Raw genomic sequence first — 27,461 nt, 5'->3', positions numbered from 1 at the left:
TCCCTTTACCGAAGGTGACTCAGCTCTGCCTGTAGCCCAAGGGCCCCTGGAGGCACAGGGGCCTGGATTTGAGTGGGGATTTGTGTCAGGCTTCAAAAGGCTGGAAAATACCTGGACGATGGTGACATCATCATGCCTCTTCAGACCCATCCATAGCCCCAGGTGAGATGAGACTGAAATAATACGTTTTAAGACAGTAAAGTTCCAGCTGCGTGCCCTGGGGATACGGGGACTGGGGAGCTTGACTCATGGGAACCACATGGAAATCTGCCAGGGCTTTGGGCTGGATTCCAGGAGAGGCCTACCCTTGTCCATAGAGCCTCTTGCAGGTCACGGTTATACACAGTGGTGGGCAGGGTGCCTGGGTCCCGACCCTGGCCCTACTCTCTCCCTGGGCTAGCCGCCTCTTTGTGCCTCTGTTTCCATATTTCCAAGAACGGGGTGGGAGGGGGGTGAATAACATCGGTACCTACTCCCCAGGCTGTTGATGAAGATGTGAGGACCAGCTGAGTCACTGTGAGCGGCTGTGCAGGGAGAAGCGCCACGTAACGCTTGACTGCCGTGAGTCGGCATTGGGTCCCCTCCTCCCTGGGCACTGAGGTCCAGCCTGGGCGTCCCTCTGAAGCCACCATGGGGTCGAGGGCCCCTCTGGAGCGCGGGCTGTCTCAGGTGCCGCTTGCGGTACCCCCTCTGGGAAAAGGGAGGAGAGAGGCCCTGTCCACTGCTCGGGCCCCGAGGGGCTCAGACAGAGCGGGAGGGTGAGCGAGGCTCACGGGCAGCCCTGCAAGGGAGCTGGGTCCCGAGGCAGCCTGGGGCGAGCCTTCCCCAGGCACGACTGGGCACTGCTCACTGTCCAGTTCACCCGGCTTGTCTGAGGAGAAGAAGGGCCTGACACCTCGGAAGGTCACGTGAGGACAGTGCATGTGAGGAAGGGCCCAGGCTCCGTCCACTCGGGCCCCTGGTCACGCAGACCAGGCAGTGACCCGGGGGCCTCAGGGCCCGGAACCAGCTCCGACGGTGCCCCTGCCCAGAGCCCTCTGAGGGGAGGCAGAGAGAAGCGGCACGTCCCAGGTGTAGACAGGCTCACACTGTCTCCCCGCCACCTACACAGGGCAGGGGGCAAGGGGATGAGAGGCAGCCCAGCAGGACTGCTGTGCGGGGGGCCCGCCTGGGGCTGCCTGAGGCACCAGGACGGCTGGAAACGCCAAGGCTGCGTGAAGGTGGAGGGGACCGTGAGAAGGAACGTGGGGGCCTGTATTCTCTGAGAGCGCCCCCTGCTGACAGCTGGCAGGGACACCACACCTCAGTCCTGTAGCCGCAAGGAGCTGGGTGCTCACCGCCAAGAAGCGTAAGCCCGGGCACGGGTTCCTCCACAGGGTGTTTGGATGAGAACACAGCCCTGCTGACACCTTGATTCCCACCTGTGACTTCCTGAGACCAGAGACCAACCATGCCAGGTAGAATTCTCACCTACCAAGCTGTGAGATAACAAGCGGCAGGCCGGGGGCAGGCGGGGGTGAAGCTACCGAAAGCCACTCGGCTTGTAGCAACCAGTCGTGCAGCAACAGGAAACTCATAGGCTTGGTCACTAAGAGTTTTCAAAGAGGGACCCTCACTGTGCTATTTGGAGACACTAGGTGGTAGGGTGGGGGCATTTCAGCAGTGGCTACAGTCCCTACCCTGCTCCCGGGAGGCTTCTGAAGGGCCTCCTTAGGCCCAGCTGCAGCTGCCACCTCCCTGCTAGCAGCCTGATCCTTGGTTCACCAGCTACAGGCTTGCTGTGGGCAACCAGCTTGAAATTATTGGAGGGGGTGGCTTCTGGGTACAGACAGAGGGGAACAAAGGCCACAGGTCTGACAGGCCCTGTCTGACATGGTCCTGGTCAGCTGGACAAGCAGTCTCCCTCCCGTCTGACTCAGCTAATGACCTGTTTCATCCTGAGGGGACACAGTGCTACTTGTGCTGGGCATGCTCGAGGCCAGGATCGAGGAAGGCAGACACGGGCTGGCAGAGACAGGGACATTCCTGAGTCCCGTTCCAGCTTATAGAAACGGCTGCTGGAAACGCGGATTAACTCTGTGGCAGCTGTTTGCACTGATTTATGGCCCCTTGCGGACCCAAAGGCTTGCTGCCCCACTCAGCTCTGACTCCCAAAACGCAGCAGCCTTTTTCATTTTCAAAACGTTTTGAAAAATATTTGAAGTGCTCTCTCTGGCCATACACATTCTAAAAGCAGAATAGAAAATGTTAGCTTGGCCCAGTGCAAAGATGAAGCTGCCAGCAACGAAACAGTCCATATTTTAAAACAATGACTCGTGGGACTTCCCCAGTGGTCCACTAGTTAAGGCTTTGCCTTCCAATGCAGGAGGTGCGGGTTCGATCCTTAGTTGGGGAGTTAAGATCTCACATACCTCCTGGCCGAAAAACCATAAAATAACACAGAAGCAACATGTAACAAATTCAATAAAGACTTTATATATGGTCCACATTAAAAAAATCTTCAAGAAAAAATGAGACAATATCCTTAATCCCAAAAGTGGCTCTAACCGATGAATAAGAAAAAGACCACCAACCCAAGAGAAAAATGGGCAACATGAAAAGTTTCATACTCAGAAGAAACGCAAAGGGTGAACAGACACATGAAGAAATGTGCAATCTTGTCAATAACAGAAAAAATGTAAATGAAAGTCAGACAGTTATCATTTCTCCAGCAGCTATGTACAATGGGGCGAAAAATTTGTTCAAACATTTTGGAGAACAATCCAGCAATATCCACAAGGTGAGAGATGTTTACCGTAGTCTTTGGGAAATTCCACTTCTAGGGATTAATTTTACAGAACTCTGCAGAGACCTGTGTTGACTGCAGCTCAGTCGGTGAGAAGAAAAAATCCAAATCAAACTGGAATGACTCATTGAGGTCAATATAATTGAATAAACTACGCTTTTTTTTTTTCCCATTCACGTGCTGAAATATGATGTTGCCATCAAAAAGGGCAGATCAGACCTACTCCTCTTCATCTTTGAGGGCTGACATGAAAAGAAGCCAAGACATATATTCTTGGAGAAAAAGCAAGTTATATGAGAACACAAGTAATAGATGCTGTTTCTTTTTTTTTTAAGCACACATGTATTTGCACATGTATGAGAAGGGCCTGGAAGGATTGATTCCATACTTAAGATGGGCGGCCTCTGGGAAGAAAGGAGGGGGATCAACAGGTGTGAGAATCACCGACTATCAGGGACCTGCCTGCTGACAGAGGGGACTCAGGACCAGTTACTGTGCAGGCCTCGGGGAGAGCGGCCTTCCAGTCTAGCAATTCGTGGGGTGTGCTGGGTGGGGCAGGCCTCTTCTCAGAAGCACGACAAAAACAAGGAGGGGGACCCATAACCCATGAGGTGGAAAGGGCTAAACACTGGAGGTGTGGCTCCCCCAGAAAGAGCCCTGGACTGAGCTAGAGGTTCCCTCGCACCAGACCCCAGTCTTGCGGGGTGGGCAGGCCGACACCTGGGGGGCAGGGCAGGTAGCTGTCTCAGGGGTCAGCTCCTCACAAGCCCACTCGCAAGGTGTTGTGTGAAGCATTTTCCTGGTGGGTTCATCCAAACTCCAGCCTCCTGCACAAGAGCAGGGCTGGAAGCTGACCCTGACTCGGGAGCAACAGTGTTCAGGGCTGCACCGCTCTCCTCTTCGTCCTCCAAGACTCCAGGCCCTCCTACTAACCACCAGCTCTACCACGTGCCTCCCAGCCAGGCCCCGGGCGTGCTGTGGGACCAAGGAGAGGAGCTGAGAGCACCTGGGCTCCAGCTCCGGGCTGGGCCCCCTGCAGCGGGCAGGGAGGGCCAGGCCTTCCCCACGGCCCCCGCCAACCCCGACTTGAAGGGAAGGCAACCAACCCCCTCACGACAGATGAGCAGACGACTCAGAGAGGCCCAGTGACTGCCCGGGCCACACGGGCAGGGCTGAGATTTGAGCCCAGGCTTGTCAGTGCCAAACCCTGTTCTTCTCCACTACCATGTGTCACTAACCTCAAAAAGGACAGGACTTTCGTTTCCTCAATAAACTGTATGAGGCAGAGACTCCATGACCGAAGCAGGGACCCTGTCTGGACAATGCCATTGCCTGGACACCAGGGGGTGCCTGGGAGCAGGGCCAGGGCCCCGAGCTCATCCAGCGCGTCCTCGGCACAAGTGCAGGTGAAGAGAGGCGGTCCACGCAGGGGCCAGGAGCTGGATTCAGGAACCACTGGCCAAGATGATACCCCGAGGGTGTGGGTTCAGAATCCAGCTCTGCATGCAGCAGCTCTGTGTCCTTAGCCAATTAGACTCAAGGGACACTAGTAACCTCACCGCTCTGGGGGGTAACCGTAGTGCCTTTCTCACAGGGGTCATCGTGAGGATTAAATTAACTAATACAGTGCCTGACACGCAGCCGGTGCTGCCAGGGTCAGCTACCCGAGCACTGACAAAGCGGCCCCAGAGGAACAGGGACCTGCAAGCTGCACAACACAGGGGTTGCAGGCAGACCCGGGGCCTGGGCCTTGACTCCAAGGCCTCTCTCGCTGTCTCCTCTCCCACCAACAGCCCTGTGCAGCTCCCCAAGGGCCGACAGCCAGCCCCCACCCCTGAGTGAGAGCCCCCCGGCTCAACCACACACACCCACCCAAGGCAGCTGCTCTGTGGGGATCATTTTTCCCAGGCTCTTCGGCAAGTTACTTTCTCTTTGCTTGGTGTCTAGATTATTCCAATTTAACCCAGCCCCCAACTGGCCTCCAAGATGAGTCCTGATTAAATTCCCACAAAACCCACAGGCAGAGACACTCGATCTGCAGAGGGCACCCCCCTTTCCTGGGGAGGCCCAGCATCAGATGGCCAACTGTTACCCCCCAGAGTATGCGTGTGGGGGAGCTGCCGGGGGAGCTGCCTTGAGCCCACAGCCGTCTCGGAAGGGCCTCTGCGCCCTCCACTAGGTGATCTGAGACCCTCTACCACCTGCTGACCCCAGGGCCAAGGACACACACCCACATCATCCAGTCACAGCCCAGCTTTCTCAGCCATTGCTCCAGCCAGTTTAGGAGCCGGCAAGAGCCTCGCCTGGGATTGTGTGGCCTGGGGCTGCAGGGCCAGGCCTTGGGCTGCAGGGCCAGGCCTTGGGCTCTGGACTTCTGCCTCAAAACCCCAGCCCTGGGCAGCAAAGCAGGTGCTTGTGAGAGACGAGGCCTGCAGATGCATGTCTAGCAATCTTGGCTGGTGACGCAGCCTCCCCATCTCCCCTCAGGCCTGCAGCAGGCAATGTTTAACCTCCAGGAAGCTCCTGTCCTTGGCTTGAACTGGATCCAAGTTCAAGGCCATCTGTGCCTCTGGTAAAGGGTGTGGGTGCAGCCCCGCCCAGAAGGCATCATCCATGTGGGAAACCTGTGGCCTAAGAACCCTGGGGTGGGTCCCTCTGTAAGCCTACCGACCTCATGCTATATGTTAGCTGGGCACATGGTTGCCCAGAATAAAGACCACAGTCCCCAGTTCCTTCGCACCTCAGTAGGTAACTCAGTTTTGGCCACTGAGATGTGAACAGAGCATCACCATAGCTTCTGGAACTTTTCCTTAAAAGATACCCAGAGCTGTTTCCCTTTGCTTCCTCTTTCTCAGTCCTTCTCTATCCTAACGTCTAGATTGTGGGTGTGGCTGGTGGAGTTTCAGCACCACCCTGGACCAGGAGGGGCCACACCAGAAGAACAAGGAGCTGGGGAAACTTCGGCTTTTACGTGAGAGAGAAATGAAGCCCGTCTCATTTAATCCACCCTCCCCCAGGTCTCTACTGTGACACCAACTGTCTGTGGTTTGGGACACACAGGTCTGAGGCAGGAAGGAGCCGGCCTCCCTCAGCAAGCTCTGAATTAGAAACGATGAACTCTGGGAGCATGGAACTGAGATGGTGCTGACCACGCCGAGGTCCTCAGGCAGGTGAGGCTGGGAGCTCCCCACAGCTCATGCTCTGCATGGAGATGGATGGCCGCCTCAGTCCAAGGGCTCCGTCTGCTCTCCCCAGGGGACCCTCCCCACGTGTCACAGCCCACCGGGCCACCCCCACTGCAAAGCAGGGGGCCTTGGTCCCTCCCTGCAGCGCCTCCTCCATACCGCCCTGTCTTCTGTGCAGCCATCCGGGATCTCTGAGGACAGGGAAAGCCACCTTGGCACAGGGGGGTGGTGACAACTCCCAGAAGCCTCTGCCAAGCCCCTTCTCCCAACACAAAAGCGGTGTCATTTGGACGGCTGCAATTGAGGAACTTAGAGGGTAATTACGGCCCTTTACTGCAGGGCTTCCAGGAGTAGCGGGAGTGGGTGGGGGCGGCCGGGGATGCACTTCCCAGAGAAGGTGCTCTGCATCTCACAGACGCAGCCTCGCCTTGGAGGATGGGATGTGGGAGCCAGCAGTGAACTGCCCCGGGTGGGCAGGAAAAGGCTCCAGGAAGCCCCAGCCACTGCCTGCCCTCCTGGAAGAACACCAGCCCGGCTCGGTGCACACGATAAGGAAAACCCCGGGCGCAGCGGTCACGGCCCACCCACACAATTCCTGCTGGCCCAGGACCAAGCCAGTCTTGAGACTTGGGTCAACAAGTTCTCGCTGGGCCCTCTAGTGGGACACCCCCGCGCTGACCTCTCTTGTGTTTGAGCTGAGTGGGGTCTGTCCTGTGTCCCCACTGGGGGCCAGTCACCCGCCCCTTACACCTGTGGGGGTCACCCTCTGCAACAGGATACAGGTGATGGCCATGACGATCCATCCCCAGGCCGTGTCTGCACTGCCTGTCTAACATGCATCCTCGTCTCACTTACTAGCTCACATACCTTCAAAGGCTGCTCATGAATGGGGTCCCCCACTGCCCGAGGTGTTCTGAGTCCCCCCACCCCTGACCGGTGGTCCATAAGTTGACACAAATACCCCCACTTCATCTCCCTCCCTGCTTCACTCCCACCTCTGCCCTGTCTGGGAGGCCCAGGCTTTCACCCCCTCAATACTTGCCCTCCCGAGAGTTAGTCCTGCTTCCTGTGCACCCTGCAGTCTCACCCCCAAACTCACGTGCTCACACACTAGATCTGGGCTCACCTTTGACCCCCAGCCCTATTTCTCTGCTCATAAAAACAAAGACAGACTCTTAAGAGCCAATCCAGTCAGCTCAGCCCTTTCCAGTGTAACAGGAGCAGGAAGAGTGGACCCCACTGCTGGGTGACCCCATGGGCTAAGGCCCAAGCTAAGAGCACTGCAGACATCATCCCAGGTACCCTGACCCTGGGCCCTGTGGATAAACCACTTTTTATCCATCTTACAGAAAACGGACAAGGTCAGAGCAAGTGACTTGGCCAAGACCACAAGGCAGCAAGATTTGTAACCAATCTTAGTCTGTCCCCTCCTCAAAGTCTGGGCATTTTGCTCTAAAAAAGCCCTCTCAGCGGTAGCCTCCCTAATCCCATCAGAAAGCATCACTCTTCTCATGGACGTGTTGCCTCTGCTGACCTGCAACTCTGCCCATTAACTGGGCCTTCTCATCTTTTACGGTCATCTCCTGTCCCTTCACAAATAGTTGGCATCCGACGCACACTCTTCCTAGAAAGAGGCAGATTTCCTTTCTAGAAGCATTGTTTGGCCAAAACATCACTACGGATCTTCCTTCTCCTCTAGGAGTACTGGTTGGATCCAGGGAAGGAGTGCAAAGAGAACAGAAATTGACACGGTCACTGATCACTCCAGACCCAAGGATGGAAGGACGCTAGCATGCTGAAGAAGCCTGCCTGCTTTGGGCCGTCTAGGAAGCCACGTCCTCTATGTTGTTATTCAGTTGCCCAGCCATGCCCGACTCTTCACGACCCCATGGACTGCAGCAACGCCAGGTCGCCCTGTCCCTCACCGTCTCCCGGAGTTTGCCCAAGCTCATGCCCATGCCCTGTGCTTCCTGGCAAAGGCCAACCACCCAGAGCAAGGGGCCTTAAGACCTCTTCCAGGATGGCCAGGTCCAGCACCCAGCTCTTGCGCAGAGCAGAGAACCAAGCAGGCATTGATTCCCCTGGCCAGGGTCCACGACTGTACCCATGCCAGGGGCTTACTAGATCCAGGGCCCTCTGACTACAGACATGGAAGTCAAGCTTAGGTGTTAGGAGTCGGGGAGCCTGAGGGGGAGAGGCCTGGCTAGATTCTGACTGGGCGGTTTCCAGGCTGTGTGATGCTGGTACATCAGCGAACCTTTCAGGACCTCCTCTGCCACACAAGGAGGATGACCTGGCCCACCCTGATGAGCACCAGCAGGGAGAAGGTAAGAGGAAGGCTAAGCCCAGTGCTGGGCACGCAGGACATACCCAAAAACGCTGCTCCTCTCTGCCATGCTGGTCCTGTAAGCCAAGGCACCCAGCATCACGTGAACACACACTTGGGCCCAAGTCACCACCCTGGTCAGGGTTCAAGGCAGCCCCCGAGGCCACACACACGGGACCGAGATAGCAGGAACGGGGGCTGCCTGTCCCTCCTCAGAGATGAACCCTCACCCAGCCCCAGGGCCCAGGAAAAGCACTTAAAACAAAAAAAATTTTTTTTTAAGAACTCTATGCAGGGACTGTGTAGACAGGCGGAGAATTAAGAGCTCACTGAGCGTGAATCTTTCTGAAACGCCCTTCTCACATAAACAGACACCTTGGGAAGGCGGTCTGACATCTCTGGTGCTGCCCTGCCCGGGAACGCGGGGAGCGTGAGTCCTCTGGGGCAGGAGCCGGCAGCTGGCAGGAGACACTCCCGCGGCTAAGTGGGAGGTGCCGGCCTGCAAGAATAACACGTACCCCTGTGAGGTCCAGCCGCCACATGACATATCTCCACGCGTTTGATTAAAGGCCTCTAATTTCTCTGTTTGTCTCTTTTGCCCAGTTACATAACTCCCCTTGCCTGCCTGCCGCTGAGCTGTTCACACACTTCTGCTCTCTAACCACTGTTTTATCTGGATATTTCATCACATGCATGGGTTTAAGACAACAAAACAAATCTGTCTTGATGTGGCTGGAGCTACTCCCCCAAAAAGCACCCTGGGGCTTTCATTACCTAACTCTGCCAGTCACGGAGGGAGAAGGAAAGGCCCTCCCCAGAATGTACAACTGCTTCCTGTGTCAAAGTGCTTAAAACGACCAGACCCCATCTCTCACCCAAGCAAGGACCGCCTTATGTCCACGAGGTGGGCCAACTGCCATCGGGGCCGAGCCACTGGAGTCCGTACCTTTCATGTAGGCCTCGATCTTCCGGATGAGCTCATAGGACTTGGACCGGTCAAGCAGGGTCCTGATGGCAGGAAGAGGGTCCAGGACAATGGTCTCCGGGTGGGCATCAATGTATTCCTGGAAGGAAAACACACTTCTTCTGGTTAGAGAAGGGAGACTGATGCTGCAACGGGGCTGACAAGCAAGATTTCATCCCGTGTGCCCTCCCCGCATCCATCCCTCTGTTCTCCGTCCTCCCACCAGGCCTGACTTCTGGCTGGGGCAGCACCTGGTCTCAGGACACAGGCTCCACTTAGCCCCACTGGGATCACATGACTTTGATTAGACCAATCAGCATTTTCCACCTCCTGGGGCTGCTGTCTCAGGAGAGGACATGTGACCAGAGTCCATCCAATCAGAGGTAAGCTCAGCACTTTTGTTGGGAATGCTGGGACACTCTCCCTCTTGGAGGACAAGAGGAAGCTGGGAGACTGGGCAGCTGGGAGCAGTCATCCTAAGATCTGAAGGAGGCAGGCATGATGGAGCCAAGCTCAAAACAGAGCCCAAACTGAGAAACCAGAGGTGAGAAAAGGAGAACCACTGGGTTCTGATCAGCTGGTTCAACTCCTGGATAGAGCCTCACCGGAAACCAGACCTGCTCCCAGGGTGGGTTACGCTCAGTGAGAGCGGCCAGGACCCTGCCCTGAAGGCTTCTGAGGCAGGGCTGGGGAGAGTGGGATGCCAGGATTCTGTAGGTCTGTGAGAAGGTGATGAAACACGTGACATAGGCCAGCCACCTGACCCTCGGGTGCCCACTCCAACAAGTGCTTATTAATACCCAATGGCACCCCACTCCAGTACTCTTGCCTGGAAAATCCCATGGACGGAGGAGCCTGGTAGGCTGCAGTCCATGGGGTCGATAAGAGTCACACCTGACTGAGTGACTTCACTTTCACTTTTCACTTTGGTGCATTGGAGAAGGAAATGGCAACCCACTCCAGTGTTCTTGCCTGGAGAATCCCAGGGACGGGGGAGCCTGGTGGGCTGCCGTCTATAGGGTCGCACAGAGTCGGACACGACTGAAGCGACTTAGCAGCAGCAGCAGCTTCACAGTAGACCATGGACAGGTAAGCAGAACTGTGATAAGATTAGTCTTTACAGTCTTCTTGGGGAAATAACATTAAGGCACATTAAGAACAAAAAACCATTATCTGAAACAGGAATTCAACAAAAGACACAGGAAGATGTTTCCAGGAAAAAAAACACAGGATCGTGGCCCTGCCATGGGGCACCTCTATGACTCAAGGAGCCCCAAGTCAGTGGGGGAGAGCAGCTTGTCAGGCAGACAAAGTAGAAGAGACCATCCCTCTGGCCCTAAAACTCTATGATGCTAAAGACAAAAGTGAGGGACACTGGCATTACAGGAGATGGGCTCAGAGAGGAGGCTGGCTGTAAGGAAGGCCATTCACCAGCTGTTGTTACTGTGGGTTGACTGTGCACGCCCACCCCCAGATCTGTTCAAGTCCTAACCCCTGGTCCCTGTGAACTTGACCATGTTTGGAGAGAATGTCTTTGGAGATGGAATCAAGTCAATGAGAGTGAAAGTGAAAGTCGCTCAGTCATGTCCTACTCTGCGACCCCATGGAATTCTCAGACCAGAACACTGGAGTGGGTAGCCTTTCCCTTCTCCCGGGGATCTTCCCAAACCAGGGATCGAACCCAGGTCTCTTGCATTGTAGGCGGCTTCTTTACCAGCTGAGCCACAAGGGAATCAAGTTAATGTGAGGTCATATTGGATTCAGATAGACCCTCATCCATCAACTGGTATCTTCAAGAGGAGGAAAATGGGGACCAAAGACACACAGGGAGAGGGCTGTGTGAAGACAGAGACTCTGAGTGAGGTCAGCTGCAAGGCAAGGATGGCCACAGCCACCACGACCCTCCCGCTCAGACCTTCAGAAGGAACCAACCCCGCAAGGATGGCCACAGCCACCACGACCCTCCCGCTCAGACCTTCAGAAGGAACCAACCCCGCAAGGATGGCCACAGCCACCACGACCCTCCCGCTCAGACCTTCAGAAGGAACCAACCCCGAAAGGATGGCCACAGCCACCACGACCCTCCCGCTCAGACCTTCAGAAGGAACCAACCCCGCAAGGATGGCCACAGCCACCACGACCCTCCCGCTCAGACCTTCAGAAGGAACCAACCCCGCAAGGATGGCCACAGCCACCACGACCCTCCCGCTCAGACCTTCAGAAGGAACCAACCCCACAGACACCCTGACTTCAGACTTTCAGTCTCCTCAACTGAGAGAATAACCTTCTGTGTTTTAGGCCACTTGGTCTATAGTACTTTGTTGTGGGAGCCCCAGGGAATAAACACACCAGCTTAATTCACCCTCCCCTCCAACTCCACAAGCTCCCTCTGTGAGGTCAGCAGAGGCCAGGGGGAAAAGCCATAATGCTTCTTTTCTAGCAAACCTTATCAGCAAAAAGAATGTGCCATTGGGATTATTCTTTTTTTTTTTTTTCCCCCAGTGAACCTATTTTGGTTCCTAGGAATCATTTTTAAGAGCTCTCAACACAAAAGCCAGAGATTCATATCTCCCTCTCTGAAATCTGCTCCTGCCTGGTGTTCCATACCAGAGTATCTGGTGATGGGTTCATTGGTCTTTGAATTTTTTATTTTTAAATGTCTCTGCTCCCGAGGGGTGGCCAGTACAACACACATCTGAGGAGGCCGTCTTCCCGTCCTCACACCTGTGAAGTCCACGGCGCCTATACGCTCTCGCCCTGAGAAGGTCCTCTCCAGCACACGTCTGCAGACCCAAGTGCAGAAGAGAAGCTGCCTTCATGCCTCTTCTTCCTGAGAGCCTGGCCCGCTGCCCGGCTCACACAGACGGGCCAGCACTGGTAAGGCAGAGCCCACATCTGGACCCAGAGGGGACGGGGGACGAGCTCAGAGGTGTCCTTCAGGAAGGTCTATCCAGGGCTGTCCTCAGGCCAAGGAGCCATTCTCTCTCCTATGGCCGCAGCCTCACCTGTGCACCGGTACCTCTCTGCTGCCAGATCCCCAGAGGCAACTCCCACCATCGGCATGGTTCCTTCCCCAGAGTGTGTCCCTCAGAACTAGGCCTATACTGACACCAGGGCCTGTCACTCGGGAGACACCAAGACTGCAATATATGATACAATCAGACCATGTCCTCACGTTAAAAGGTCATCCACTCAAGTAAAGCAACTACATAGAGTCCAATACAAATTAATTATAAAAAATAAATAAAAGTGAAATGCTGACATTTTTAAAAAAAAATAAAGTTTGAAGGGTGAAATCTAAGAGAATAACGTAGGTAAACTTCGAGAGATTACTTGGAATTAGATTATGATGAACTTTATGATCAGGGCTTCCCAGGCGGCGCTAGCGGTAAAGAACCTGCCTGCCAACGCAAGGGGACATAAGAGATGCTGGTTCAATCCCTGGGTCGGGAAGATCCCCTAGAGGAGGGCATGGCAACCCACTCCAGTGTTCTTGTCTGGAGAATCCCACGGACAGAGGAGCCTGGAGGGCTACGTTCCCTAGGGTCACAAAGAGTCAGACACGACTGAAGCGACTTAACAGGCACACACACGAACTTCATGATTCAATTAAAGCAGACTAAACTCTACACTAAGGATTAAAGAAAAAGAAAAGGTTATCCACTCAACAAACTTCGCATCACCCACAGCGGCATCCTGTCCTGCAAACAATGGACCAATGACAGCCTTCGAGGGTTTCCCCTACTCGATCTGGCTGACGTATTCACGTTCTAAGTTACAAACGAAAAGTTCGTGATGCCCTCACCACCACTGCCCACCTCCCCATCCCCGAGCCCGCAGGGAGAAGCCTGGCACAGAGGGAAGAGCGAGGGACCGAGAAACCCCCGCCCCCGGTTGCCGTCATCTCCCACTGTCACCCTGGACGAGCCACTTGGCATCTCTCGTCTCGGTTTCCTTATCTGTGACTTGTGAGTCTAAGCTGGAGAAGCCTAGGAGCGGTGTTTATGCGTCATGCTTCAAGGCCACACATGAGGCTGCTCTGCAACAAGCCGGGCAGCCACGTGGTAGAGACACAACAGGTAACGACAGGGACACGCACGCTCCCTGCCTTCCTCCAAAGGGGAGGCAGCATCGGAGACGTCGCTTCCGCTTCTCCCCCAGCCACCAAGGGCCAGTAAACCATGACCCCTCTCCCCTCAAATATCCCCACTGCACTACCGAGAAGACTTGTCCACACAGTTGCCAGATAACACAAAGCTTGTTCTGGTCCCACTTTTGTTCATTTAGGGCAGTGGCCTCTATAGAGAGAACTCGGGCTCATTAAGATGTGAACTGAAGCCAAAGATGCTAGAAGAAACCAAAGTGGGAAAGATCTGACAAGCAGGCGCCAACAAGCTTTGGACCCGGGAGGACAGCATCAGGATTAAGAGAAGAATTATTCCTGAACACAACCTCTTTCAGGACAAAGAAGGAGTTTTTTCCAATCACCCCACTATCCACAAGCGGATTTTCTTCCAAGCCTTTCAGCTTATCTATTGTATCGCGGGCCTCATGCATTTTTCACAAGTCTCTTAGAATTACCAAACACACTGCTGGAAGGGTGAGTGCTCCGTATCATTTTATCAGCACTTGGAGGAATAAAGGCCCAAACCATCTCCATGGCAAATGGTAAACACATTTCTGTTAGAAGGCCTGTCTCGAACACCTAGAAAGGCATTCTGGAAGTTAACTAGGGGGAGCCTGGCTTTGAGAAGCCAAGGCAAAAGAAATGCAGAAATACACAGCCTGGGGTCAGCAGGGCCAGGGGAGGTTTGGATAATACTGACAAAGGGGCACAGACCAGCCAGATGCCCCCAAGGCCCAAGGGGTTGTGAAGCTGAGAGGGGCACCTGGCCCTCTGCTGGGCCGGGGTGGAGGCAGGCTGGGGTCGAGCTTTCCCTGCAGGGAATCTGAGCTGAATGAGAGGACTGAGATGAGCACAGGAGATCCTGTTTCCTCCGCATTTACAGCCCGGAAAGGAGCAGGACTGCAACACGAGGATTTGCTCTCCTCTGAAGACAAAATGCAGGTGGGAGTCCTGAGTTCAAATCCCGCCTCTGTCACTCTATGTCCGTGAAGAAGAACCTGGAATTAAATCTCTGATGTTCCCTTTCCTGTGGGTAAATGTACATTCTGAATAAAACCTGTCTCAGGAAACTGCGTGGACAGCGAGATGACAGATATGAAAAGGGTATGGGGAGTTCCCTGGGGTCTAATCGTTCACTGCCGTGGCCAGGTTCGGTCCCTGGTGGGGGAACTGCGATCCTGCAAGCTACACGGTGCAACCAAAATAAATAAAAATTCAAAAAAAAAAAAAAGAAAGAGTTGGTAGATAGAAAACGAAAAGGAGGCCCATGACTCTGAGGCATAGAGACTCTTAGGGCCCAACCTGACTGGAGGCCTCTGAGACTGCTGTGCCCTGCCCCGTCCAGCAGACTGACGGCCCAGGCCAGAGCTGCACTTGGGGGTGAGCACCTGGGCTGCCCCAGGCTGGCCCATGGACCCTCGGGGCACGACACAATCCCCCGCCCACGGCAGCCACCCTCCAGGGCAGCTCGGGTCCTGACGGAACCCAGCTGCCTGCTCCTCACAGGGCAGCATGCGAGGAGCCCAGGACCCGCCCCCTGGATCCTCAGGAGGTAACAGGGCTCTGGCCCACTTCTCCCAAACGCCACAGGTCTCTTTAGAGAGTGGCAGCACAGGGAACTGGGGCTTCCCTGGAGCCTCGGATGGTAAAGAATCTGCCTGCAATGCAGGAGACCCAGGTTCGATCCCTGGATCAGGAGATCCCCTGAAGAAGGGAATGGCAACTCACACCAGTATTCCTGCCTGGAGGATCCCATGGACAGAGGAGCCTGGCAGGCTAGAGGAGCCTGGCAGGCTAGAGTCCATGGGGATGCAAAGAATCAGACACAACTGAAGAGACTTAGCAGCAGGGTCACAGGGAACTATATTCAATATCCTGTGATAAGCCATAATGAAAAAAAATATTTTAAAAGAATATATATATATATGTATAACATCATACACATATGCTCTACATTGTGCTGTAGAGCAGAAATCAACACATTATAAATCAACTTCAGTTCAGTGAAAAAAAGAGAAAGTGGTGACTCATATTTCAGAGATGCGTACTAAAACAATTTACAGATTAAACACAATGTCTGGGATTTGCTTCACGATGACCAGGTGCGGGGGGTGGGGGAGGGAAGGAGGTGAGACACAGGTTAGAGCGGAGCGCCCACAAGCTGCTGGCCGCTGAAGCCAGTGATGGACGGGGGAAGACACTGCCACAGCCTCTCAAGCATTCTTAAATTTTCCAAAACAAAATGTTTAGGGGTGGGGAGGGAGACGGGAGGGAGGCTCAAGGGGGAGGGGACGTGTGTACACGTGGCTGATTCATATTGAGGTATGGCAGAAACCAGCACAATACTGTAAAGCAGTTATCCTCCAATTAAAAATAAATCAACTTGAAAAAAAGGAAAAAAAAAAGTTTGGGGGGAAATGGGGAGGAGTGGGGGAAGTAATGAAATCCTCCATCTTCAACTCCCCATCCCCCCCAACTGTGCCAGAAATGAGTTCAAACAGCAATACAAACTTTCAGGAAAGAGCAGGAGGCAGGCACCCAGATGGGAAACAAATGAGAGACGACAGGGTAAAGATGATAATCAATAAAATAATTGATCATAATTCGAAATACTAGCAGCTCCTATTTGCCCAGGACTGGCTACATGCAGGCCACTGGATACAGGGGTTCACAAGTATCATTTCTTTACATAAAAATCCTATCAGGTAAGAGCTAAAACTATAAATCTCTTTGAAGAACACATCTCTGTAAATCTTCGAGACCTTGGATCAGACAATGGTTTCTGAGATATGATACGAAAAGTACAGGCAAAAAAAAACCCACAAAAACTAAACTGGACATCATCCACATCAGGAGCTTGTGTCCAGGATGCGACCTGCCTCGGACCTGGTGCTCTGCAGCGAGGGAGGGCCCGGGCATGGCCTCACCTCATCACGTTCAGGACCCAGGAAGGGGAAGCCTGTCCACTGGGCTGTGTCCTCCAACCCCGACAGGAGGACTGGGGATTCAGACGTGATGGACAGGTGGAAATCTATGCCTCTGAGGGCTAGGGGAGCTGGGATGGAGGAAGCACCACCGCACAGCAAGCTGGGCATCTCGGCTCTTCCCTAGGCCTCAGCTTCCTTCTCTGTCAAGCAAAGGTCACTGCTGGGAAGAGGTTACACATGTTAAGAGCTGAAGCTGCCAGACTTGGCACAGTCCTGCCTTCCCCACTTGCGAGGCTGGGCTTCCATAAGCCTCGGTCCTCACCTGTGCACAGCTGAGTTGGGCAGGTCTAGAACAGCAAACACACCGAAGCCTGGGGCCGGCGAGGGGGAGGAGCATGGAGAGGCTGGGAGTTGCCCTGACCTCCCACGAACAAGCGGTCTCCTTGCTGGGTCTCCAGGTGGCCGGCTGTTTGAAAGATGGTTTCCTGGGCAGTCACATCCAGCAGACACTGAGGCAAGCCCCACAGTGGGAGGAGCCGGAGGCCCTGTCCTTGGGGTGCTCTCAACCTCCATGGAGGCTGGACAGAGGACAGCACGTGGATGCTAGCAGCGGAGCACGTGCAGGGCTAGGTGAGCTAAGTGCCCGCTCCCCCACCAAGCACTCTGCATGTTAACCTGCAGCCTGGAGGGAGAGGCAGGGGAGCTTTTCAGAAGAATTTCAGAAAAATTCCTGCTGGCCAGGAAAAGTGGTCGGCTCGGGGGTGGGGGGGCAGGGGAACCAGGTTGGAAGCCATTCCTGAAACAAGGGATTTGACAGCACCCAGTTGGCTGGATAAAGTCCATCTCTTGGTTTAGTAATCGGCCTCCTTCCCTCCAGCGGCCTGTCCCCCACCCCGGGAAGAGGATGTCATGGGGGAGGACAGGAGCTCTGCACCGTGAGTAGGAAGGGAGCTCACTGCCCACGGCTGAGGACAGAGAGGGCAGGGCAGGGCCGGGCAGGGCAGGGCCGGACCAGGCTCAGGGGAGTGGCACTGCTCTTCTGCTTGATGGGGTGCTAGGTACACGGCCTATCTGTGGCAAAAAGTCCTCAAGCTGCTCACAACACGTACACTTTATGTTGTTATACTTCAGTTCCTAAGGGGGCGTGGGTGAGCTGGGAAGCAAGCACTGGACTAAACAGCAAGGCTCTGGTTATAGTTCCTGCTATGCACTGTGGCCTGCCTGGTGCTCACCCTGTCTAGGACTCCACTTCCCATGTGAAGTATCAAAAAGGGAAAATGGGACCCAATTCCACCATGCATCGCCCCCCATGGCCCTGGCAGCCATCAACCGAAAGTGGCGGTGACCCCTTGGGAGTGACAACAACCTTCTGTGCTGACCCCAGGGGGATTTCGGAATCGGGGTCATCACGTGGTTCCAGAAGCAGGTAAGCATCAGCATCAGATAGACTCAACATGCCACGCACAGAAGACACGCTCCAGGCAGACTCCCAGGATCCCAGGAGTCAAGGTCTGCGTTTCAGTTAACAGCCACCGAACGAACACTGAGGAAGAACTGAAATTACTTCCTTGTGGCTGTTAAAAATTACTTGTGGGGGTTTTTACGGGAACGGAGGTGACCTTGGGCTTACTCAGCATAATCTCACTCCTTCTGGTTCTTCCTGAGAGCATGACCTGAGCCCGGATGGTTGAGCTGATGCCACAAAGCCTGGCCGTTTAGCGGGCTCCTTCCACACCAAGTGGTGGGTGAAAGCCAGGAAGCTTCTGGTTCCTCTGGTCTTGATATCACGATGGGAGTCCTGGCAGGATGCTAGATGTGTTACTATTATTGACAGCTACAACAGTAATCATGACAGCAGCTAGCTTTTCCTAAACACTCAGCAAGTGCAGGACAATGTCCTATACCTTGCAGGAACTGGCCTTTTATTCGTCACAACAACCCTATGCAGTAGGTCCTATGAGCAGCCCCATTGGACAGACAGAGAAACTGAGGCTCAGAGACCCTCAGTACTTTGACCAGGCTCTCCCAGCTAGGAAGTAGCCAAGCCAGGATCTGAATCCATGCCCTTTGGCTCTAGAGCCCTCCAGTCAGTGAAGCAAGGCGTGGCAAAACTGGGTAAACAAAAAGAAGCATCTCAGTTCCAGCTGCAAGCCTGGGTCACTCAGGTTCATTCATTTTTTTAGAACTGTTTTAGAATTTTCCATTATTTAGAAATGGAAAATTATTATTTAGAAAAGAATTATTTAGAAAAGATGGGGCACTCTTAACATGGGCCCACAGATAACCAGGAGGCGAGGCGGAACCTTTCCTTTAAGCATCAAGTCATGATGGTTTAGTGGAAAGAAAACTATACTGGGAATTGAGGGCCCCAGGGTCTTCGACTCTTGGTGTCATGAACTAATTCTGTGACTTGCAAAAAAAAATTACATTTTCTCATATCTGAAAACTTTCTTACTTTCTTTTAAAATTTATGTTAAAAGGAAAAAAGCAATAAGCCTTTCTCATGTTCTGCCAAGCCAAGCTGAGGCCTTTAGTCTGCTGGTTCCGCCATGAGGCCGGGCACCTGCACATGGGGTCCAGCTCAGGGAAAGGCTAAAAAAAAGAGGAAAGGCTGTGGGCCCACCTGCTCCTCCGACCACCCCAGGGCCTGCACCCTGGTTCGCCCTGCTTCCAAAGGCCCCCAGGGACCTGGGGCAGTCTGCATCTGTCCCCAACCCTGGGTCCAGACAAACTGAAGACAGACCCTTCCTGGGACAGCAGGCAAACGACACGGCCGGACGCCAGAGTCCACAGCAGCCTCTGTGAGGGGAGCTGCATGGCACCGAGGGAAGGACTCGTGCTGGGTGCACAGGTGGGTGGCCGTGGGCGCTGCAGGGTTGAGGAAACGGGCCCCCGGAGGGAGGTCTAAGACTGCAGCGGTGTCAGCAGCAATGCCCCCTTCAGAGGCACACGCGCACTTCTGCAGAGAGTGAGACCTGTCACTGGAGGGCAGCTCCAGGTGACTATGAGATCATGAGCCGGGCCGAGCAGAGCTTTCTGGGAGAACCACCAACCAACCCTCTGGGCAAACCACTGACACCTGTCATCAACCAAGGCCAGGACCCAAGGTCCCCCCAGGCAAAGCCTTCTGACACCACTCCGAATACCCGCCTATTCATTAGAGCTTACAGAAAACCACTATCAAACATACTCCTGAAGAATCCACACTAGGCCCCAGTGGTGCTGTGATGTCACACAACGTGCCAGGCAGCCATGGCCCTAGCCAAACCCTAGCATGCGAAGCTGCTCAACAATCATATGCTGAGGGTCTAAAGAGGCAGTGGGATCTGGAACAAGGCTGGGTCTGACTCCTGCAGCTAAGCCTCGAGAGTGGGCTCCCAGGAGCCAAGAGAAGGTTGTGGCAGCATCCAGAATATACCAGAATATATATATTCATGTATACCAGAATATACAATGGACTGCCAAGTCCAGTCAGAGACCAGGGAGGGTGACAGTGTGTGTGTGTGTGTGTGTGTGCGCGCGCGCGCGTGTGTGTGTGACAGCACGAGACCAGGGAGGGTGACAGTGTGTGTGTGTGTGTGTGTGTGTGTGTGACAGCATGAGACCAGGGAGGGTGACAGCGTGTGTGTGTGTGTGTGTGTGTGTGTGTGTGACAGCACGAGACCAGGGAGGGTGACAGTGTGTGTGTGTGTGTGTGACAGCACAAGACCCGGGAGGGTGACAGCGTGTGTGTGTGTGTGTGTGTGTGTGTGTGTGTGTGTGTGTGTGTGGTGTCTTCAGCCACAGAGCAGCCACATCCCACCCCCTCTCACTGGGGGCTCATAAGTGGACAGAGATGTGGGGTGACTGATAATATCGAGTAGGGCAGTGTTGCCATGTTGGGGTGTGGGTAGAGGGAGTGATCCAGCTACGGGGGAGAGGGGAAGAGGGGAGGAGAGAGGGTTTCTGGAAGTCGGTGACGCCGAGCCACAAAGGGTCACAGGCATGGGACACATGAAAAGACATTCCAAGCAGAGGAGACAGCAAAAACAGAGGCATGGGGTGAGGCCGCCCACGTGGTTGGGTGGACAGAGCTCTCAAAGGGGAGGCTACGTGAAGACAGCAGGGAGAGACAGCTGGAGACGGACCAGCCACGGGGTTTGGACTTGATCCTAAAGCAACAGGTTCTGGGCTGGGGAGTGACGAGCCAGCCCTGAGCTTGGCGGTGACTCGTCCAGCGGTGTGCAAGGCTAAGTGGCTGAGCTTGGAAGGGACGTGTCCTGGGCAGCGTGTCAGGCAAAGCGCTGGCCTTGGGGGCACGTGCGCCAGATTTCACCGGACAGGAAGAACCGAGATGCTGCCTGACCTTTGGCACAATATTGTGTGTGACCTGGCAGAGGTTCTGAAAGGAAAACGATGGTGCAATTTACCCCTCAGCCTATTTTGCTCTTCAGACCCGTTATTTAAACCCGGGAGCTCAGGCCAAGAGGCCAGGCCCTTCTCGCACAGGGAGTACGGAGGAGAAAGGCTGGGTGCACACGAGTACTAGACAGGAGCAAGGTGAGCAGGTTCAAGGCCCAGGCAGGCTGAGTGAGCCTGGCTCACACACTGCCCTTCCCAGGACCCTGAGTGCCCAGCAGGAAAAAAACAACAGGATGAGGAGGTGAGTACTAGGTCCCGGCACGCTTGGATTCTCTGTGACTTGGTGCCAAATGAAACTGATTAGAAACACCTCCCAGAGGGGTGGAACAGGGGCAGGACTTGCTTGGTGGGAGTGCTGCTGGCGCAACTTCTATGGAGAGACATTGGGAAACGGCCAAAATTAAGACATAAACTCAGCATTTCTATTTCTAGGTATTTTTCCCACATAATTCCCCACATGGGCACGCAAAGATGTATATGGTCAAGGATATTTACTCCCTACAGCATTTTCAAAACATGACGGGAACCGTTCTAAGTGTCCAGCAGTAGAGGATGGGTTAAGAAAAGGATTTAAGGCCATTTGATGGAATACTATGCAGCCATTAAAAAGAATAAGGCAGCCTGAAGGAAGGACTGCTATAGAATCATTTCCAAAACAGACCACACAAAACAATGGCTTTGTGAGGGGATGGGATGACCGCCTTTGCTCCCGAACACAGAACTCCCTGAAAAGGCTCTGGGTTGCTGCCCCCTACCCCCCAGACGGGGACTGGATGCCTGGGTAGCAGGGTGAGGAAAAAACTCCTTAAATTTGCCACACGTGCTAGCTACGCCAGATGGTGGAGAGCCAGACAGAGAGGACGCAGGGAAAGCCACACCTGAGGAACCCACCAGAGCCACAGAGCATGAACAGGCTGGTAGCACTCACGGTCCCAGGGGAGAAGGCGGGAGAAACACTGGAGTGTTCACGAGGCTTCCTGCAACAGAGCACCAGCCATAACCCCCACCTGTCCCTGCTGGGAAACAAGCCCCAGAACAAGGGTTTCAGAAAGGGCAGGACACTGAAAGAATCCAGAGATGAACTATACGGGACCCGTGCCACGGACAGAGCTGAGGGAAACCCCTTCTAGACAGGAAGAGGGGAGGGGGCTGGGGGACTAGGGGAAGACTGCCTGACGGGGTGAGATGGGCCTGAACATCTTGGGTGTGCCAAGTGCCCACCAGTGGCCTCCAGGTCACAGGCCCTCATCCCATCCCAAAGCCAGATGCCACCCACAACCATCCACCCCTGGGTCATCTTCCCAGACGGTCTGCAGCATCACGCGCCTCGCTCAGCCATCAGAGAGAAAACCACGGTCCCCATGGTAGAGACATTGCTGTTCACAGAACTGATGGAAACTCCATGAAGAAAAGCGATCCCACCAACGGATAACCCCTGAATGTTGAGGAAGAGAGGGCGGGGAGGAAACGGAACACTTTACCATCTGAGACAACAAACACCCTCTCCCCTCCTTCCCAGGCCCCGGACTAGAACAATACCCCTCTTTCTGCCCCTGGACCTCAGCATCAAATCTGTAGGCGTCCTCTACCTCCTGTCTGCGGGAGGCTGGCGAGGTGCCCGGGCCAGGCTGTGCACCTGAACAAAGCCACATGCCCTGTCACAGTGCCAGGGCACTGCTCAGGCCCTCGAGCAGGCAGAGACTGCGGCCACACACCAGCTTTGGGACCGGTGGGGGATGTGCATGGCTGGGTGCCGCCGGGAGAAGGCACCTCTCCAGGGGCTGACTCTCAACCAGGACAGGCTGGCATTTCCACTCAGCGGCCACTGGTGGGACTGGAGGGGGTCCCAGCGGCATCACAGCTGAGCACAGTGAACACCAGAGAGGGGCTGCCTGGCCCCAGGAGCTCGGTGTCAGCCCAGCTCAGCAGCGGCCCCCTCACTCCCGAAGCACCTGTCCTAACCCCGTGCGCCTTCTCCACCCACCTGTTCAGGTGAGCCGGTGGAGCAGCCCCTGCCCTCGGGCCGCATCCCCGGAACCAGGCCAAAAGCCGGCTCTGCCCGCCCCACCCAAGGCTGCAGCCTCCAGCCAGATTCGGACTCTCGGCTCCCCGAGGCCTGCAGGGTCCTTGGCCTGCTCCGTTGGGTGTGCCAGGTTACCGCCAGGACTTAGGATGCCCATGCCACTGTCAGTGGGGAGACAGAGGAGTTGCCTGGAATCACAGCAGAGTTTGCAGGGTGCCGCTGAACTCTGGGACCCAGGGCCACTCAGGCCAGGGAGGCCCCTCACCCCTGCACTCAGCTGCCTTCCCAGCCTCTGGATGCAGGAGAACAGAGACGGCTGTGGCTGCCAACCGTGACCCTGGCAGTGACCCCGGGTGCTGCAGACCACTGTCTCACTTCCAGCTGCACATCTCTGCCCTCTCCTGAGCAGTGGCAGTCGCAGGCCCGGGCTGGACACTCTCACTCGCCACTGTGCTGGGCTGCACCAGCCTATTCCAGGCCCACAGGCCCCCGTACCATCCTGACACACCCCCTCGGCCTGCTCCACAACCTCTCCCTGCTTACCAGGCTTTTAGGCCCCAGCTCAAGTGTCACCTCCTCAGAGAGGTGATAAGAATCTCCAGGTTATGACAGGCCTTGATTTTTCTTCTTCTGAGAACTTGCCACAGGCTTCCCCAGGTGGCACAGTGGTAAAGAATCCACCTGCCAATGCAGGAGATGCAAGAGACACAGGTTCGATCCCTGGGTCAGGAAGATTTGCTGGAGGAGGGCATGGCAATCCACTCCAGTATTCTTGCCTGGAGAATCCCATGGACAGAGGAGCATGGCGGGCTACGGTCCACAGGGTCACAAAGAGTCAGACACAACTGAGCAACTCAGCACACACACAGCACAGAACTTAATCATGATTGGAGACTATATTACTTTTCCTCCATTTACTTATGTTTTGTTAGTATGAACCCTTGCCTCACCTATAGCAACACACACACACGCGCGTGCGCGTGCGCGTGTGCAAGCTAAGTCGCTTCAGTCATGGATTATAGCCCACTAAGCTCCTCTGTCCATGGGATTCTCCAGGCAAGAATATTGGAAGGTCGTGCCCTTCTTCAGGGAATCTTCCAATCCAGGGATCAAACCCATGTCTCGTATGTCCCCGGCATTGGCAGGGTGGTTCTTTACCACTAATGGCACCTGGGAAGCTCCCCGCCACACACACCAAATACAGATCTGTGCGGACAGGGGTTGTGTCCACCTGAACTGTCTTATTTTTTGTATCTGTGATGTCTTTTAAGATTCCTGGCACACAATAAGTGCTTAATTGAGGCTTGTGGAATAAATGACATAATGGTTATTTGACAAATGATCTCACGGATCAATGGAGAGACAGAGATACAGGCCAGGACAGGGACTGGGAGCCAGAGGGTGTGGGAGGCCTGAGGCAGGGGCCTGGACCCGAGCCAGCATGGGAAGGTCCTCCTGCCCCACTCTGTCCGTCCCCAGAGGACAGAGGTCGGCAGCCCCAGCACGTGGCCACCAGAGCAGCTTCACTCTTGGCTGGTGAGAGGCTTTGTGATTTATTACACGAAGCTGAAAGAAACCACACAGGCTTTAATCGTGGGCACACAGACCACACGGGTTGCACAGAAGCAAGTCAGTAGGTCATGGCCCCACACAGGCCAGGAGGAGCATGGAAGAGACCTTCCTGCCATAGATGTTCCTGAAATGACGAACCCACCGACTACAAACCTCTTGGCTGGAGTTCTCGATTTCCAAAACCCAAAACCCAGGAGCCCAACACACCCACAGGACCAAGCTAAGGAACCCTGAGATGATGTGTACATCACATCACGTGTACACAAACACAAAACGTGTACACACTTGTACACATCACAAAACTTGTACACAAGTTTTCCCTACAATTTGGGGAAAATATACTATTAGCAAACGTTCTAAAAGCCAGCAAACCACCAACGCTGTGCCGTGAAAAACTGTCTACACACACAGAGGGAAGGCGGCCAGCTCCCAGAGTGAGCTCAGGCCCTGGGGCGGTGTCCCTTCCCCTGCCGTACAAAGTCCAGCTCTGCTCTGGGCAGGTAACAGGGTCATAAAGTTGAGCGTCTCCCTAGAGGGCCGGCCTCCCTCTCCACAGAGAAAGGCCCTGCAGACAGTTAACGGCCCCAAAGGGCACCACGCTCCCTAGGGCAGAAAGAGCGATTCACAGCCACCGCCTGGCGGCCTGGCCTGGGCGCACAATGGCCAGATTGTGTGGCTACCTCCGCCGCGGGAAGAGGGGCCTCCTGACCTGGGGCAGCTGTCACGGGGAGGCTGACCTCACAGCCACCCCAGGAATCCTGTCCTGGGGCCAGGGCCACCAGATCCACCCAGCTCTGCCTCCCTGGCCTCCATCCAGCCAACATTTATTTCATCATCGGGTGGCACCAGCAGGGTCAGAGTCTGGCACGGCCAGACAGTGACCCGGCATCACTGGCCCTCGCCGCCCAGGGGTCTGTCAGTGGGCAGGCCTTGGCCCCTCTGAGGCATCTCTGAAAAGAACACAAGCTACCTTCTTCCTCAGTGACTATAAGCAAGTGATTTAATAACTCCCTTGGGCCTCAGCTTTGTCACATGAAAAATGGGGAAGTAATTCCATTTTTCCATGGATTGATATAAGTACCAAATAAGATATGAGATGTGCAATGCCCATGGCAGAGAGGGCCCCTTGGGATGTGCTCAAGAAAATGTGGCCTCTTCCATGGCTCCATGGTGACCACCTAAACCCTTCACTGGTGCTCAGGGTTACTATTCTGAGCCCTCTCCTGAAGGTCCACAGGTTACCAGGTGCTGCCCCCAAAATGGACAGAAACTCACTTAACTTTTGATCGGTTCAGATGTTATCTTCTTCATCAGACTAGAAGGCTGCCAACAGTAAAATCTATTGCTTCTGCTACTTCTAGTGGGTGCCCACAGTACACAGTCCCGTGCTGGCAGTGGCTCGGTGCTTGTCCGAGGGTGACAGGCTTTGAGTCAACACAGCTATGAATCATTTCAGAGCCGCAGGGGCCGGAGGACAGCGGAGCTGGGGTCTTAGAGGTGATTGCCGCTGTTCATAGCAACAGCCTTTCTGCTTGGGCACCACTGTTCTCAGGTCACGTCTTCTGTTGCCGTGCTGGCATCTTCCCGGTACGGCCAGGGTGCAACTGAGGCCCCAGTGGGTCAGCTGGTGAAGAGTGGAGCCTAGCACAGTACCCAGAGTCCCCCTGAAGACCACCCGGCCCTGCCTCTAAGGCTACAATCAGTCCACTCTTCCGCTCTGCTGTCACAGAGCTCAGCTTCCATTTGGGGACACTTTCGTAATCACGGTCTAATTGACTCCAATTACAGTTAAGAGCTCTCAAGTTGGCTGGGACCGAAAGTCACAGATAAGGTTGCTAGAGCAGTACTACTGCCATGGAATAATAATAATAATAATAACAGGGACGTCCCTGGAAGTCCAGTGGTTAAGACAAGAACGGGCCACATTAAAAAAAAAAAAAAAAAAAAAAAACTTAAAAGATTTATTTTTAAAATACCTTTAAAAGAAATAAATTATATAAATATTTAAAAGGAATATTAATAGCAATAATAATAAGCCTATGTGACTCAGGGGTCACTAAAGGCTCCGCCTGGGCAGATGGCCTTACGCCTGCTCTCACACACCAGGTGCTAACAGTAAGGGTGGTGAACGCTTCCACACGCTCAGCACTGGCACCCGTCTTGAGGGCATCATGCCTGTGAATGTGTTTCAGCACCTTTTTTATGTTTTCAAAGAAAAGGGCCCCGGGTATTGTTGTTCACCGTGTTCGGCTCCCTGGGCCTATAGGCGGCTCTTACTCCTCTGATCCCAGCAGGCACTCACGGGCCTAGAGGATCCGAGTGGCCACCAAACTGTCAAGAGTCCCCGGGCACCTGTCACTTTGGGGCAGAGACTAAGAGCCATGACGAGCCTCTCTGAGGTGTTCTAGGCTGTGAACAATGAGTAGTCCTAACCACTGGGCCACCAGGAAGCTCCCAAAGAAGGTGTCTTATATGATTCCATGAACAGCAAAGTCCAGAACAGGGAAAGAGAGCGTCACAGGTGTGGGTGGGTGCAGGGACCCCTGGAGGGAGAAAGGGGCTCTGGGGGTCAGCTGGGAGCAGGCATGAGGAGAAAGGGGGCTGGACGGGCAAAAACTGAGACAGAGGCAGGAACTGGTGGCTGTCTATGGCTGGGAGCATGTGGGCTGTGCTGGCCCAGGCTGCTCAGAGGCTGGCCAGTCGTGGCTGAGCAAGGCATGCCAAGGACGGAGGGGCCCCCAGGGTGAGGAGGGGGCACTGCTAAGCCTCAGATGGCATGAGTCCCTCTCAGTCTCAGAAAACCGCCAGGTTCCAATGACTGCAGGGTCCCTACTACCCCGAGCTCATCCTGAGCTGGCAATTTCCCCTCCCAAGCAGGGCCTCTCTTTCCACTTAAATCTGATCTTATCACTCCCACCCCCAGCCTGCAGGACAAAGTCTAAGCCCTGCAGCCTGGTGTGAAATGCACTCTCTCCACTCTTCTCTGCCACCGTGCAGGTCCCCAGGTCCGAGGGCACGCCCACATGCAGCCATCAGAGCCCGGCGAGCCGGCCCAAGCCCACTCCCTCCTTGGGTCTGCTCCCAGCTGCGCCCTGGAGCCGCCAGGGACCCTCCAGGGTGTCCTGCACGCCCCACACCCAAGATGCTCTTCA

At 54.7% G+C, this 27,461-nt stretch overlaps 1 protein-coding gene across 5 annotated transcripts in view; it reads right to left on the bottom strand.

The window, feature by feature from the left end:
* Positions 1–27,461, bottom strand: part of ITPK1 (inositol-tetrakisphosphate 1-kinase) — a 162,188-nt gene that overhangs the window by 32,877 nt on the left and 101,850 nt on the right. For all 5 annotated transcript variants that reach the window (XM_086363165.1, XM_086363166.1, XM_086363167.1 and 2 more), the window contains one exon: positions 9,243–9,360. In XM_086363165.1, coding sequence (XP_086219291.1) covers positions 9,243–9,360 — 118 coding nt within the window. The remainder of the gene's footprint in view (positions 1–9,242; positions 9,361–27,461) is intronic.

This window comes from Bos grunniens, chromosome 21 (assembly GCF_055505025.1).
Source record: "Bos grunniens cultivar Pamir isolate PY7600 chromosome 21, Bosgru_T2T1.0, whole genome shotgun sequence".
NCBI classification, from domain to species: domain Eukaryota; kingdom Metazoa; phylum Chordata; class Mammalia; order Artiodactyla; family Bovidae; genus Bos; species Bos grunniens.
Note: the sequence above shows the minus strand (reverse complement) of the source record. Positions and strands in the feature narration are given on the sequence as shown.